The 15209-nt window shown below is 42.6% G+C and overlaps 1 protein-coding gene across 3 annotated transcripts in view; it reads right to left on the reverse strand.

The window, feature by feature from the left end:
* The window catches only part of DCLK1 (doublecortin like kinase 1), a 328724-nt gene that overhangs the window by 143748 nt on the left and 169767 nt on the right, over positions 1 to 15209 (reverse strand). For all 3 annotated transcript variants that reach the window (XM_068526990.1, XM_068526989.1, XM_068526991.1), the window contains exon 4: positions 15102 to 15201. In XM_068526990.1, coding sequence (XP_068383091.1) covers positions 15102 to 15201 — 100 coding nt within the window. The remainder of the gene's footprint in view (positions 1 to 15101; positions 15202 to 15209) is intronic.

Consider the following 15209-nt stretch of genomic DNA (forward strand, 5'->3'; position numbering starts at 1 on the left):
GTCTCCATCTGACCAGCGGACACTGGCTCAGAGAGGGTGAGTACTTTGTGCAGGGTCACACAGGTGGTAAGGCCAGGAGCTGGTGGGAACCAGGATCCTCCTTCTCCAGGGCTGGTGCTCTTCTGAGGGTGACTTTGAGGCTGATGCTGATACACTGCCAGACTGACTGCAAGCTCACATAAGGGAACGAGCCCCAGGCTGGATATCAGCAATCCGGCTTCAAGCGTCATCTCTAACACTCGCCTGCTGGTTGACTTCGGGCAGTTAACTTAATTCCCCTGGGCTTTGGCTTCCTCACATACAAAATCGAAGAACTGAGCAAGACATTCCCTAAGTTCTTCCAACTCCAACAATTAGGAATTTTACTGAGTAAAAGTAGTCTCGTTCCCAAATGATCTGTCTGATGGGAATGTACGTGGTGTGAAATACGAAGTACACTCAACGAGCAGACGGAAGGGATTTTGCATTCTACACGTTGGTAGGTGATTCATGCCACAGGTCCCTCTCATTAGTACAGTTCACTAAGAGCTGACTGTCCACACAGTTGTTAAAACATTTCTATGACCCCTGTGCAGAAATCAAATTTCAAGATGGGAGTGTCAAGTGACAGGAGCCAGCCTGCCTCTCCTGAGTTGGGGGCTAATCAATTTGCCTTTCTCTGTTTGCAAAGAAACAAAGTCTTTGATAAACTTTTTTTCTTCCTCCTCTGCCTGTTTTCTCCTCATTATAAGTGGTTGGTATTGTTACTGTTACAGAATTAATATGGATCTTTTCCCAGGATCTGGACAGAGCTCACGTTGTATAACAAAAAGAAAATGTATCCGGTCTTCTTCCTGGGCTCCTGGGAGGGAGTCTCTAAACCCCAAGAATTTCCCAAGTGATAGGAGTGTCCCTGCCACTCTCGCCCCTTCGAATCACACCTGAGTTTATGCTAATGAGATGACTCAAGATGGGGGCTGGTCACACCAAGACAACCAACCATGTGATTTGAGGGTGGGGACTTTGAGTCATGTGATATCTTCCTGATCTCCCGGGAGTGGAGAAGCTACACACTGAGCTCAATCACGTGGCCAGTGATGCAACCAACCAGGTCTGCGTAATGAAACCCCGGTAAAAACTCTGTATATCAAGCTCAGTGGAGCTTCCTGGTTGGCGAACACACAAAAGTGCCGGGAAGGTTACATGTCCTGATTCCACAGGGAGAGGGTGTGGAAGCTCTACCTGTGGGACCCTCCCAGACCGCACCCTACGTGCCTCTTCATTTGTCTGTTCTTGATTTATATCCTTTGTAATAAAACTGTAATCATAAGTATAGCACTTCCCTGAGTTCTGTGCGTTCCACCAAACTACTGAACCTGTGGGCAATTTAAGAACCCTTCAATTGGTAGTCAGTTAGTCGGAAGTGTGGGTGGCCTGGGGACCCCTGAATTGGCAGCTGGCATCTGAAATTAGGGTGACCTTTCTGGGGACTGTGCCCTTAACCTGCGAATTCTGTGCTAACTCCAGGTAGTGAAGGTCAGAATTGCAGTGCAGTCCTGCAGCCCCCCTGCCGCTACAGAGCTCTGCAGGGCACCCATCATGCACACGCCCACCCCAGGCTCTTTGCACTAACCGTCCCCCTAGTGTGGAGAATCCTTCCTCTCAGATCTTCATGCCTGGCTCTATCACCTCCTCCAAGTCTGCTCAAATGTCACCTTCCCACTGAAGTATTCTCAAACTACAGTTGAACCTTGAACAACACGGATTTGAACTGTGCAGGTTCACTTATACGTGGATTTTTTTTTTCAATAAACACAGTACCTATATTTTCACTTTACAGATCTTTAAATTAACTAAGTGTGGGGAAAAGTTTGTGTTTGATTAGAGATCACAATATGTGGAATCAAAAGAACTAGAGTTTGAGCCCTGATTCTAACCTAACTGTTTCAGTGTCCTGCCCTTGGGTGAGTCAAATTTCAACTGCTTTGATTTTGAGGCAGAGAAAGCAGTACACATATTTTCAACCATGTAGGGGTTGGTGCCCTTGAGCCCCGTGTTGTTCAAGGTCAACTGTACATTATTTACAGTTGCGCCCCCATCCACATCCTCCCACGCACCCCACACACTTCCTTTCCTTCCCTTCCCTACTTCATTCTTCTTCACAGCACTTATCTTCTGATATTCTATGCAATTCGCTTATGATTTTGCTTATTATCAATAAATACCTTCCTCTTGCAGAATATAAACTCCATGTGGGCAAAAGTTTTTCTCTCTTTAGTTCACTGCTATATATCTACTGCTCAGAATGGGGCCTGGCACATAGTAGATACTCCCTAAATATTAGTCAAATTCAGTAGAACCTATACCTATATGCATACACACATATACTATAAAGATCGAGATCCTTGACATAATAAATTGAATTCATATTAATTGTCTCTAAACCCTCCTACACTTAGTTTATTCATCTATCCTACATTTCATATTTGGAAAACCCATTGTACATAGAAAAATTTTACATCTCTCTTGAGGAAGAAGAAACAACAGGACTCATTTTTCCATAGGTTTTTAAAGCTAATCATAATGTGAACTAATCTTCTGACTTATAATGGGATGCTCAGAATAATTCTGCTGAAAGGCAATCAAGCATGAATGAACAACAAAAAAGTTGTAAAAACAAAGATTTAGCTAAGGTTGAGGGGCAAACCTACAAAAGAAGACATTTTGTATTTTCCAGAGATAATCACCTCAAAAGCTTTACAACCTCAGTTCTCAGTAGTTGGGCAGGGAGTTCTGTGGTCCTACCAGAGAAATGACTCAGCTGCCATACTGGTGGGAAGCTTCACAAGTGAACAAGAGACGATCACTGAACCAGTTGGCCCTGGTGTACATTAATAACTAAACTAAAGGTAGAGATTGATGTTGTCTTAGATCAAAAGGATGCTAGTTTTCCCCCTGACCGTCTGACAACGAATGGTTTTCCTTCACGCACTCCCCTTCCCTGCACTTAAGAGGTGTGGATTCTTTTGGCTCCATTGCTGGCATTTCTCGACAAGGTTGCTGAGGTTTTTTTGGCTTTGTTCTGATGATTTGACAAGATTCTTATGAGTTTAGAGAAACTCTTCTTCAGATCTGTTTGAGGTCTCCGAGAAAAGAGGGACTCCTGATTTCACAATGACTCTGTCTATTGAAACATGAAGATAAGTCACTCACACAATCGTTTATTTGACTAAGAGCTTTATCCATTTGCTTATTTTCCAGATCCATCGAGACAGAAAATCTAGCTTTAGGCAGCAAAGAATCATATAATATCAGGATCTTATTATATTTCAGTTATTCCAAACACTTACAATAGTGAAAAATCTGTAAAGACAACCTATACCCACACACATATCAAATTATTAGCCAATCTTGAAACTTGATTTTAGAATTACCTTCACATCAAGTATTTTTCCACAGTAATTTTCACTTCATCTGCTTTCTGGTAAGTAGATATTTAACTTCCCAGAACCTTCTCTGGTGAAACCCCAAGAATGCTTGACCCACAGAAGGCTCTTAACACACTCTTGGTGTGGGAATTGTACTGGCAGATTTCAAACAGGAACAAAAGCCTCAGTGCATATGCCCTGTGGACCCATGTTAAGAGGAAAGTCCTAACTGTACCCTCCTGTACTCAGGGGTATGTGTGGGTCCAGTGCAGGGGACAAAAGAACCTGCTGTCCTTCTCTGCGGGACTGCTACCTGGCTACAGGGAGAGAGAGGCCCTGCCAAAGCTGGACATTGGATCTGAGGCTGGCCTGTCATTGCCACCCCTGAGGAAACATATGAAGGTTACTGTAGCTTTTCATTTCTTTTTCTTTTTTGTCTGAGAATTTGCAGGCAGCTATGCTACTGGTGGTCTATAGCTAGAAAAGACCCTAGCAGCATAACTTAGTTGGGAAGAGCAGGGGCCTGGAAACCAGGAAGACCTTATTTCAACTCTGTCCTCTGCCATTTTTTATCCGCAGGCAGAATTTGGATGTTGAAGGCCCTTAAATGGCCAGAATTAATGACTAACATTAATAAGATGCTGGCTGGCATGAATACAATTAAAGTACTGGATGGAGGTTCAAGGATGCAATTAGCGAAGGAGAACCTGGCTTGACATCACATCAGAAGCCCCAGAGAATTCAGCAGGCCACAAGATAACCGTGAGCCTGCATTGTCTGGCAACTATTTAAAGAAACCATCATCACTCTTAGGCTGCATCTGAACAAGTTTGATGCCTCTATTAAGTACGTTTATATCCTCTACACTATTTGAGGCCCCCAAGGACTACTGCGTCCAGTTCTGGGTTTATTTTAAGGAGGATATTGCTGACCATGAAGTATCCAGAGAAATGTAACTAGGATGGTAGCATGGTCTTAAGAGAGCTTTGCCTACGGAACCTGGAAGAAACAGCTTTGGGGAAGTATCAGGTCTCAGTCCTCAAGTATCTGAAGGGTTGACAGGTGGAGCAGATTCCTACACAGATTCAACCAACATTTCTTGGGCACTTACTATATTCAGGACACTGTGATAGGTGCTGTGTTACAGAAATTAATGACACACAGGACCAGTCTGAAGGCACTTGCAATTAAGTAAGGTGAAACGCCAAGAGTCTGGGATTCCCGGTTTTCAAACCAATTCTGTTCCCCACTAAGTATGTGACTTTAAGCAGTTTCTTATCTTCCTTAACTCGGCATTTTTTATTCATAGAGCAACACCACAGAGTTTTTCTGACAATTAAATGAGATAAATATCGATAAAAAGAATGAGAAATCAGTAACTGATTGGAACCGAGTAGATGGGGGAAGGCTTTACAAAAAAAGGCAACTTTTAAAGTGAACCTCAAAGGACAAGAGGGAGTCAATTTTGGGTGATACGGGAGAAAAGGAAGACAAGCATTCCAGGTGGAAGGGACAGTATGAGCAAAGGCAGAGATACTGAGAATAAACAATTCTTGGGGGAGACCAGAAAGTAATACTGTGGCTGGAGTACAGAGGAAGAGTAAAGTGATGGTAACAGCTGGAAAGATACAACACAGCTGACTTATGAAGGCCCTAGAACGACATGCCAAGGGGACCTGGGCAGTGGAGTGTTAGTCAAGTGAATTTAGGAGGGTCAATCTGTGTTCAAACATGGCTGGAGCCAGGAAAGCAAGTTAAAGAATCTTTATAAGTCTAAGCAAGAGATTATGAGGAACTGACCCAAGATAATGGCAATGACACTGGAAATCAGGGGGGCAAACTGCTGGATAGGAGGAGTGAAGGTGAGGGGAAAGTAAAAGACAACTCCATGACTCACAGCCTTGGGGTTAAGGAGAATGCCGATGCCATGAACTAGCATAGGAAACCCAGAAGGAGAATAAAGGTGACCAAGAAGACGAGGAGTTCACCTGTGGGCTGTGTTGAATTTCAGGTGGCTGTGGAATAATCGTAAGGATGTTCATGATAGTTGGAAATATGGTTCGGGAGCTCATGAGAGGAGTTGGGGTTAGAGATGTAGACTTGAGAGGAGGTACACTTAAGGAGTGTGTTGTCAAACACAAACAAACTTGGGTTTGAACTCTGCCTTTCACACTAACAAGCTGTGTGGCCTTGGACAAATTACTTATCACCAGAGCCTTAATTTCCTTAATTGTAAAATTGGGAAAATTATACATACTTCAAAGGCTTTGCTTATTGCATACCATCTGGTTGCCATTTGTCACTGTCACTGTTTACCATAACCATCATTGCTGAAACCATTAAGGTAGATGAACTTGGCTAGGAATAGAGAGTAATTAAGTAGAAAAAAAAAAAAAAAAAGAGTTGAGGAATGAATCTTAGGGAACAATTATTAAGGGATATATGGCAGAAGAACAGACTTGAAAGAAGCGCAGGAATAGTCATGGAGGTGGGCAGAAGACCAGGACAGACCGTGAAGGACAAGGGGGGGAATCATCGAAAATATCAAATCCTTCAAAAAAATAGGGGAGGGAAAAAAAAAAAATGGAGAACATGGGATTTAGTGATGTGAAGGTTACCCTTGTTTAGTGAACTATTACGTAAGTGGAGTGGAGGCAGTTACGAACGTAACAGGATTCAGAATGGAATTTTCATCCAGACTCCAGAGGGATGTGTATCAGATACCGACGTGAACTGTGAGATGGATCAGCTTCTGGAAATGTCAAAGCAGATGTAAGCAAACAATCACAGCCTTAGTCTTCTTACCCACTTTCAAAGGTAGAAAAGGCTTAAGTTATTAGAGAGAAAGGGAATTTGTGAGATGGATTTCTTTAGAGAGAGCTGTGCTGTGAGTACCCTCATTCCAACAGAGGGGAGATGCTTCCCTTCACCTCAGCTGGGGCTTCACTGGGAGGACTGAAGAGCTTGGTCGGCGGCATCTGTGGATGGAGGGAAACAGTAGACCGGTGTTTGAGTGTTTGGCTTTCCCCCGAGAACCTCCGACAGAAGAGTAAAAGGAGATCTGGTTGCAGTGAATGGCTTATTGTTGGGGCAAAAGACATATGAGTGTTGCAATGGATCTGAGGGAGTGGGCTGGCATGAAGATAATTTAAATTCTTCCCTAGAGGATCATCTGAGGCCAACAGGGAAAACGGGGACTGAGGGAGAAATATCCAAAGCTGGAAGAAACTGAACTGACCACATCAAAGAAGAGTTGAATGTTCCCACTGAGAGTCCCTGAAGAACCCATGAAAACACCCATAAGAGAAGTTGGCTTCGTACAGCATCTGCTGGCCCAGAGGGTCCAAGCCATCACAGCACAGCACAGTCATGTAGGACTCGCCACCCCTTTCTCATCACGCTGCTCTTCTGCCCCCTTCCCTACTCCAACCCTGGAAGGATCAATAACAACACGGGAGGAGGAGAGTAAAGAGAAGAGAAGGTTATCAACCCCAATTTTTTTTCCTTCAGAGAAAGAACTCACTACGTTGGGCCCCAGATAGGTAAGGACAAAGAACTCCAATGTGGAGTGACTATTGTGTGGGACTAGATATTTCCACTTCTGCATTGAAATGGTGATTTGTAGCTAGAAGAGTCCATAACACTTTTTACTATCTTAGGAGGAAGCAGAAAAGTCTCGAGAGATTTGCCCAAGTGTCATTCAGTGGCAAGAGAAGAACTTTCACCACCATATAAATTTAAAAGATAGTGGAGGACAATTTTGTAAATAAAAAAATAAAAACGTGATTCTTGTGTTTTCAGTGTACCATTTACCCAAAGGTGTAAAAAGTGAGTCAGGATGAGTCGATGGAGGCTTCAAGGACAGCGATACTTTTTAAGCTGTTTGGCAGAGACAGAAAGAGTATTGTGCTTTGATGAGATGATTGACAGCTCTTTTAGGATAGGGGAAATTTAGGCATGGCCATGAGTTGAGGAGAAAGAGACTGTAAAGCCAGGGTAAAACAACAAATCTTCAAGAACAACAGGAAGGAAATGTTGATAAGGCGAAGTCATCAATAAGAGAAAAGGCCAAGTCAAGAACACTACATCCCCATTAGAAAGGAGGACTCTTCTTCCTTTGAAAGATGGGAGAAGGAGAGGAGAAGATGAGTGAAGATTTAGGGACATTTTGGTCTGGAAGGAAAGGAAAATAAAATAGTTTACTGTGAATGACTTTGAACATCCTGATGGTCTAGGAGGAAAGCTCATCTTCTAAGAATGAAGGCAGTGGGTGGTTTTTATTGCTTTGGAGGGCAAAATTAAGACCACTGTTGCACAAGCTAGAGTGAGATTTATTTGGGCTCAATGTAAGAAAGAACTTATTAAAAATCCACACTCCTGGACAGTGGAACTGGCCTTCTTATAAAGGTGTAAGTTGCCAGAACAGAGGGTTCTAGTTGGGGATGGATGAACAACTCTAAGGAGGGAGGGTGAACTCACAGGTCTGCAAGACTCTTAATGTACAGGATTCATTCTCAGTGTTATATTTCGTAGGTTTTTCCATGTGAACAAGTCAGGTATCACTGTTACTGAATACAATAAAGAGAAGCCCATGAGGACTGGAAGAGAGAGTGTAAAGAAAAGACTGCATATGTTATACAATGTCTTGCTTTCCTAAGGAGAAAATTATCTATTTGTAGCAAAGGAACTAGCTTGTACTTGAGTTAGATTCTGTCTCCAAAGTATGTCTCTATATGTCTCCAAAGTATCTATATGTCTCCACAGCTTGGCAGTGGGTTAAATTAGAAAACATCACTATGTTCCAGGAGACTTTATATTTATGCATGAGCTAAAATGTAGCCATGGTGGAGGAAGTCTCCAGAACCCCTTTAGTTTTTCCACAGCTAAGAGGCAAATGGGAACTTGCTGACAAGAGCAAAGCACGTTAGCCAATGGGCTCTCTGTTTGGAACTCATAAAAAACACACAAGATTTTCTATTCGAAAATGAAATGTCACAGAAACTTGGCAATTATTCAACAAGACAGTTATAAATTTTTTTAAATAAGAACTTTACATCCCTCATGTCAACATCTACTGAAACAATAAAGTATTCCAGATCAGGTGTCAGCATCTCAAAGAAATCTGCTCACAGATTCAATTTAATAAAGGAGCCACATTGTGCAATTAAAATTCAAATCTATGAAGAACTGTCAGTCTGTTGTGACCCATCAGATATTTCACCGTAATATTTCTCCAAAGAGATAAAGTACACAAGAACAACAAGCAACAATTAATATTCTGAGTCAAAGTTCGGCACCTAAGATCCTTTGACATCTTTAGACATAAGCAATATTAAAAGTCATATGAGGGTCCTATTTCACGGAAGTGTTACTGTCTACAATTATTGGTGCCTAGAGCACTGCCTGCCACGTGGTAAGTTAGTTTAGCTTACTGGATAAATGAATGGACGCATGGAAGAATGAATGAATGTTGTCGGCAGTAGCTCAAAAGCCACTGTGCGAGGAGGTCTCGTCAATCCAGACACAGAGCATCTTCCCGGTGTTCCCAACGACCTCGTGGTGTCTCAGCATCACCAGCCCCAGGACAGAGCAGCCGGGCCATTAAAATCCCTTTGACCCAAATCGATGTGGACTTAAGGCCTGGGACTCCTCAACACTGTCAGTTTTAGAAGTCTGACTGGTTCTAAATGTGGTTTGGTTTAATCTTCCAGAGATTCCCTCCAGAAAAGAGTGGATATCTTCAAAGGTCTCTTAAATTCCCCTTACCTCCATCACAGGAATAAAAGTTGAGAGTGGGAAAAAGCAACAGATAATCACTTTTCTTGTTCTAAAGAGCACCAACAGCAAATCTTGGTGACATCTGCCTCCAGTTAAGCCCAGCCAACGCATCTACGTGGCTGAGTCCAGCTGCAGGGCACCAGGAGGTGTATTTCAGCTGAGGTGTCATTCACTAACGTTATTCACTAAGTAATAAGGAACACAGTTTTGAACGTGCTTTGACATTTATTATCTCATTTGAGGTCCATTACAACCCAGGGGGGGAAAAAAAAAAGGTGTTTTACAGAATAGGAAGCAGGCTTGGAGATGTAGAGACCACACAGCAAGTAGGACACGGAGCTTGGACTAGACCTTTGTCTTCTAACCCAGGGGTCCCCAACCGCCGGGCCGTGGACCGGTAGCGGTCCGTGGCCTGTTAGGAACCGGGTCGCACAGCAGGAGGTGAGCGGCGGGCAAACAATGGAAGCTCCATCCGCCGCTCCCCATCGCTCCCCATGGCTCCCCACTGCTCACATTACCACCTGAACCATCCCCCCCCGCCCCCTGTCCGTGGAAAAATTGTCTTCCAAGAAACCAGTCCCTGGGGCCAAAAAGGTTGGGGACCGCTGTTCTAACCCTGTCCCAATACTGTTTCCACTACACTAGGTTCTAACCCTATTTTCCTATCACCCAGAGTTGGGAAAAGCAATCAGCGGTGCAGGGCGCTTCTGCTTCATCTCATTCAGGACATGAGTCCTTGGAAAGTGGTCAGGATGGAATATTTCTAGAAACATTTATCAAGTGGATTCTGGGTACCTGACACCATGGGGGTCCATAAGAGAGGAAATATCCCTTCTGGAATCACATACCCAGAAAGAACACTACACTCCAGGTGGGTCTTTCCATTGCAGGAAAAAGCTGGGCTGGCATTCCCCAGAGACAGGACCTGGTGTGTGTGGACACACACACTCAGTCTCCCCAAAGCCTTAGTGCAGTTTGAAACTTTCATAACTTCAAAAGTATAAACGCTACAAACTTAACAAAAAACATCATGTGAAAGCTTAGTTATTTACCTTTATTCTGTACTTTTATGCTAGACTTACTATACTTCTACACTAATTTTTGTGAATTTTGAGTAACACTTTTGATTTTTGTTTCAGTCAACATTTGCCATCTTCAATCAGAGGGGCTCTATGGTTTAACAATACGTGATATGCCGACAATAATACAGCAAATGAGCCGCATCTCGTAAGAAGCCTGCAGTCCACTAAAAGTAATCTTCACATGTGCTACTGTTAAAATACATTGCTCCTAACCAAGCTTGTAGCACTGGCTTTTTAAAAAAAAAAAAAAAAAAAAATCCCAAGAGCTCTACTTCCTGTTTATGCCAATTCAACTTTATCTTCCTAGATACAATCCATCCTATTAAAATTCTGTGGATCCTCATCTGTCTTCTACCATATTAGTTCCCCTCCCAGATGATTTCACCCACACACCATCAACTTTCTCAAATGGGCATCTCTTAACGATGCTAAACTATACAGAATCCAAGGAAGAACCTTGGGGTGTGACTCTCAGCCAACCAACAGCCCCTCCCTTCAGAGACCTTATGGGGCCAATTCTAACAGAGATCGCTCCCAGCATATTCCACCTATAAATCAGTATTGACACTTTCTGGACGAGGCAGTTCAATCAATTAAAAACACAACCACCTCTATCCTTCAGACCGTACATTTTCATCTTAGTCGAAGGGATTTCAAGAGGGGCTCTGTCAAGTGCATTGCTGAAATTCTCAGCCCATCCCTCTGGTCTCCCTGGTGAGTGATCCTACCTATAAAAGGTAAGAGGAGAGGCAGCCTTACCACAGCTCTGTTGTTTATGTATTCTAATTACGATAAAGCTATAACTGTGCAAATCGAAAGACAGGACAAAACAAACAAGGGAAAATGAGTTTACTTGTAACTCAAGTTCAAATAAAATCTGGACAACTCCAAACAATATTTGTCCCCCCCAAAAAAAGATATGTCAGAGACCTAACCCTGGTACCTGTGAATGTGACCTTATTCGAAATAGAATCTCTGCAGATGTAATCGTGTTAAGGTGAGGTCATACTGGATTAGGGTGAACCCTAATCCAATAACTGGTGTTCTGATAAGAAGAGGGACATTTGGGCACACAGAGAAGCCCAAGTGAGGATGGAGGCAGAGGCGGGAGTGATGCTACAACAAGCCAGGCATACCAAGGATTAATGGCAACCATCCGCAACTAGGAAGAGGCACAGAAGGATTCTTCCCTAGAACCTTCGGAAGGAGCACAGCCCTTCCAATACTTTGATCTTGGACTTTTGGCTTTCAGAACTGTTAGAGAATCAATTTTTGTTGTTTTAAGCCACTGTGGTTCTTTGTTACAGCAGCCCTAGAAAGCAAATACAACACCTAAGCAAAAACGTGTAAGTTTGAAGTCATGCTTATTAACACTGGAATCAAGGACACTCGGGAATTGGTAAACAGAGAGGATGAGCAGAAAGGACAAATATACCATATGATATCACTTATATATGGAATCTAAAATATGACACAAATGAACTGATCTACGAAACGGAAACAGACTCACAGACATAGAGAACAGACTTGTGGTTGCCAAGGGGAAGGAGGGGGTGGAGGAGGGATGGAGTGGGAGTCTGGGATCAGCAGATGCAAACTAGTATACAGAGAATGGATAAACACCGAGGTCCTACTGCAGAGCACAGGGAACTGTATTCAATATCCTGTGATAAACCATCATGAAAAAGAATATAAAAAAGAATGTGTATACACACACACACATATACATAACTGAATCACTTTGCTGTACAGCATAAATTAACACAACATTGTAGATCAACTATGCTTCAATAAAAATATTTAATTTAATTTAAAAAAAAAAAGGACGGGTGAGGTTTAGACGCCTGGCAGGGGTGAAGTAAGTTGGTGAAGAGACTGGTCGGTCAGGTGCATTTGAGGGTGTTGGCTTGAGGCTGGGGGGTGAACAGAAGGTGACAGCCTGTGACAGTCTCCTCACCAAGGAGTTACTTACCCCTCCTAGGTAAGAGGCAGGCACTTCTCAACAAAATCCGCTCACTTTTTAATGGCAGCAAATCATACATTCATCAGTTTAGCATCAATATACGAGCAAAACCATGTGAAGCTTCCTGTCTCCAATCTGGCGTTTCCCTTGACTATGTTTCATCATTTCTAAATTAGACCACAAGCCACGCAGGGGAAGGATCTGTTGGCCTCTCTGCCTCTATATATAGTGCTGCATCCACCATGGTAGAAGGTGCTAAGAATCCAGTGATTGATGACGATATTGCTAAAATGGTTACATTTGGAGCTGGAAGAAGAAAGGCATTTTTTTTTTTTCCATGTGAAAACAGGGGAGGAAGGAGGCTCCCCTGCAGTTTCTAATATTGATCTGGCTCTACTGTAGCCCCAGGAAATAAACGTCTGTAATGGCAGAACGCCTCACCGCAAAGACCTTAAGAGCCATCTCCAGAAGCTTTCCCAGCAGTAATTAGGGGGGATGTATTATTGCTAATCCTGAACACACTGGGAGCTGGGTTAATTTTGAGAGGTAAAATAAAAGTGCTGCCTTGTGGCAAAGGACCACTTCTTGGCGCCATTAAGTCAAGCACAGCCCTGCGCCAGTATTAATTCAGTAGATTCCTGGGCCCCCTGCTGACACTCCTTTTAGGCAGCTACTATGGAAGAGGCCAAATGAAGCCTCAACGTGCAAATACCATTTAGCAGGTACAAATAAGCTGGGCTAAATCATGCTCAGAGCACTTAAGAAAAGATCCAAATGTTAGTACATTAGCACCAGAACATGCTGTACAAGCAACAGGGAAATTGCAGTTGTCAACGTGTGAATTTAGTCTCAGGGTAGGTTCATCCAAGGAAGTAAAAATCTCAATTTAGACTTCTTTCTACCCCCTCCCCCAATCCACGTGTTTCTCTGAGGATGGGTGGGGGGGGAGGACACTGTCACTCAGCAAATGTATTTCACACCAAGAAATGCTTAGGGTATATTCATCCCGGGAAAGGATGTGAAGTTCTCACTTTCTCACTAAAATAGTTTGAAGTGGTCCTTCAAATGGCCAAGCCATATGTGATGGGCAATATCCCTTGATGCGTGTGTGTGCGTGCACACGTGTGCATGTGTGTATATATATATGCATTCCTATTAATAAGAAAGGTTTCTAAAGGGAGAGTACAAGGGATTTTTCTGTTGTACTTTCCAGAAAGCCTGCCTGCCCACCATCGCAGATGGACACAAGTAGGCTGCAGCGTTCTGAGGTTAAGAGCACGTTGTCAAGAGGGAAAGCCCAGCCCCAAGGCCACACCAAGCAAGGCAGGGTCGGGGAGAAGCCCCAAGTGTACCTGGGGGCTGGGTAGAGATGGAGTGCTAGGGAACCCCAGGCCAACTCTGCTGATTTGAAACTGAGCTGTATTCCAGTTTGAGTCTGACAGGCTGCTTTCCGTATCAAAGCAACAAATGGAAACTCTCATTTCAGAACGCATCTGGTCTCTCAGACCATTCCATCAGAAACAGCTATTTTCTTTAAATTCAAAGTCAAGGCAGTTTATTTTTTCTCAAAACGGTGCTGCCGGCTCTTCTGCCTGACTCCTAACATTCAGCTGTTTTGCACAATGGCAAAGCTGTCTCATCCTGAAGAAGGCCCTCCCAGAGGACATTATATGTGTGACAGGTGTACATAAATCTGTGCCCCCAAGGATAGTCTGTCAGAGATAAAGATGGAAGGTATTTAGAGGGAAAGAGACACCAAACCACTCTTCCAGTTAAGCCCTTTCAACCAAAATGACTTAAATCTCTTCAAGGGATATATCTATATAAACTTTTATTGGGCATTTAAAGTTTTCATGATAAAGGGACAATCTCTCTTATTCTTATCCCTCCCTATACACCCTAAGTCATGTTAAAATGATGAAATAATTGTAGTGTGCTTAAATGCATGTAACTACGTGATACGTAGATACTCTACGTGAATGTACATCAGCTGTATTGGAGCTCCAGTATTTCCCATCCACTTACTCAAAAACTCCTGATTTATACGCATTCATCTAAGCAAGAAATTCACTATCACGTCAAAAAGTATTTCCAACTAGCAACAGTTTGAATTGTCAATAAATATGTACTATGTCCCTAATTAAATCAGAAGTAATATGATCAAGGAAAGGTCTCTCTGCTCAGGGCAATAATCTTCCCTGTGATGCTGTTAAGATTCTGAGATGATTTATGGTATCAAAGAACATCTTCCCTGAAGTTACAACCTTTCACATTCATTTCCTAAGATGCACCTTTCCCTCTTTATCAACTGTTCCCCCTCTGTCAAATGTAAAAAAAAAAATCACATTCCATTTTAAATGGAAGGAAGCTTCCCTCCTCTCTTTTGATCCTTCATAGATTCTAATGACATACAAATTCTGAAGTATTTAAAGGAAAAGGACACGAAAACATCTTTCTCAGTTAGGACCTAAAGGATAAAGGAGGCCATGCGAAAGCTGAGTCTAGACATATACTCAATAATTTTATGTTACACATCTTTCAACTATGCATTTTGACAAAAATATATAATTAAAAATGTAGAAATCTGCACCATGATTTTTCTATAGAACATCAATTTAGTTATGAAATGGTTATAAATTAGCCACTGGTAATTTACCCTTTAAATGATTTAACCTTTCCAATTATCATTTCATCTGTTTTCTATATTAAAAAAAAATCAAAGAAATTCAAGATATGGAAAAGCCATGTTGGTTGAGGATCTGAAACTGATTTGGTAGCTTTCGAGTTGACATAATCTTGGCCTGGTGCAGCTCATTTTGGAAAGCTGCCTCAAATTTCCCCTGGTTTTGAACTTTTTTTTTTTTTCCTTACCACTTTCATCTAGCAAGAAATCATCCTGGTAACGGAACTTCTCCGGTCCACATGCAATAAAAATGTCATCGTCACCAAAAAAGTCCTGAAGGCACATCACCTACAAGA

This window comes from Eschrichtius robustus, chromosome 18 (genome assembly GCF_028021215.1).
Source record: "Eschrichtius robustus isolate mEscRob2 chromosome 18, mEscRob2.pri, whole genome shotgun sequence".
NCBI lineage: Eukaryota > Metazoa > Chordata > Mammalia > Artiodactyla > Eschrichtiidae > Eschrichtius > Eschrichtius robustus.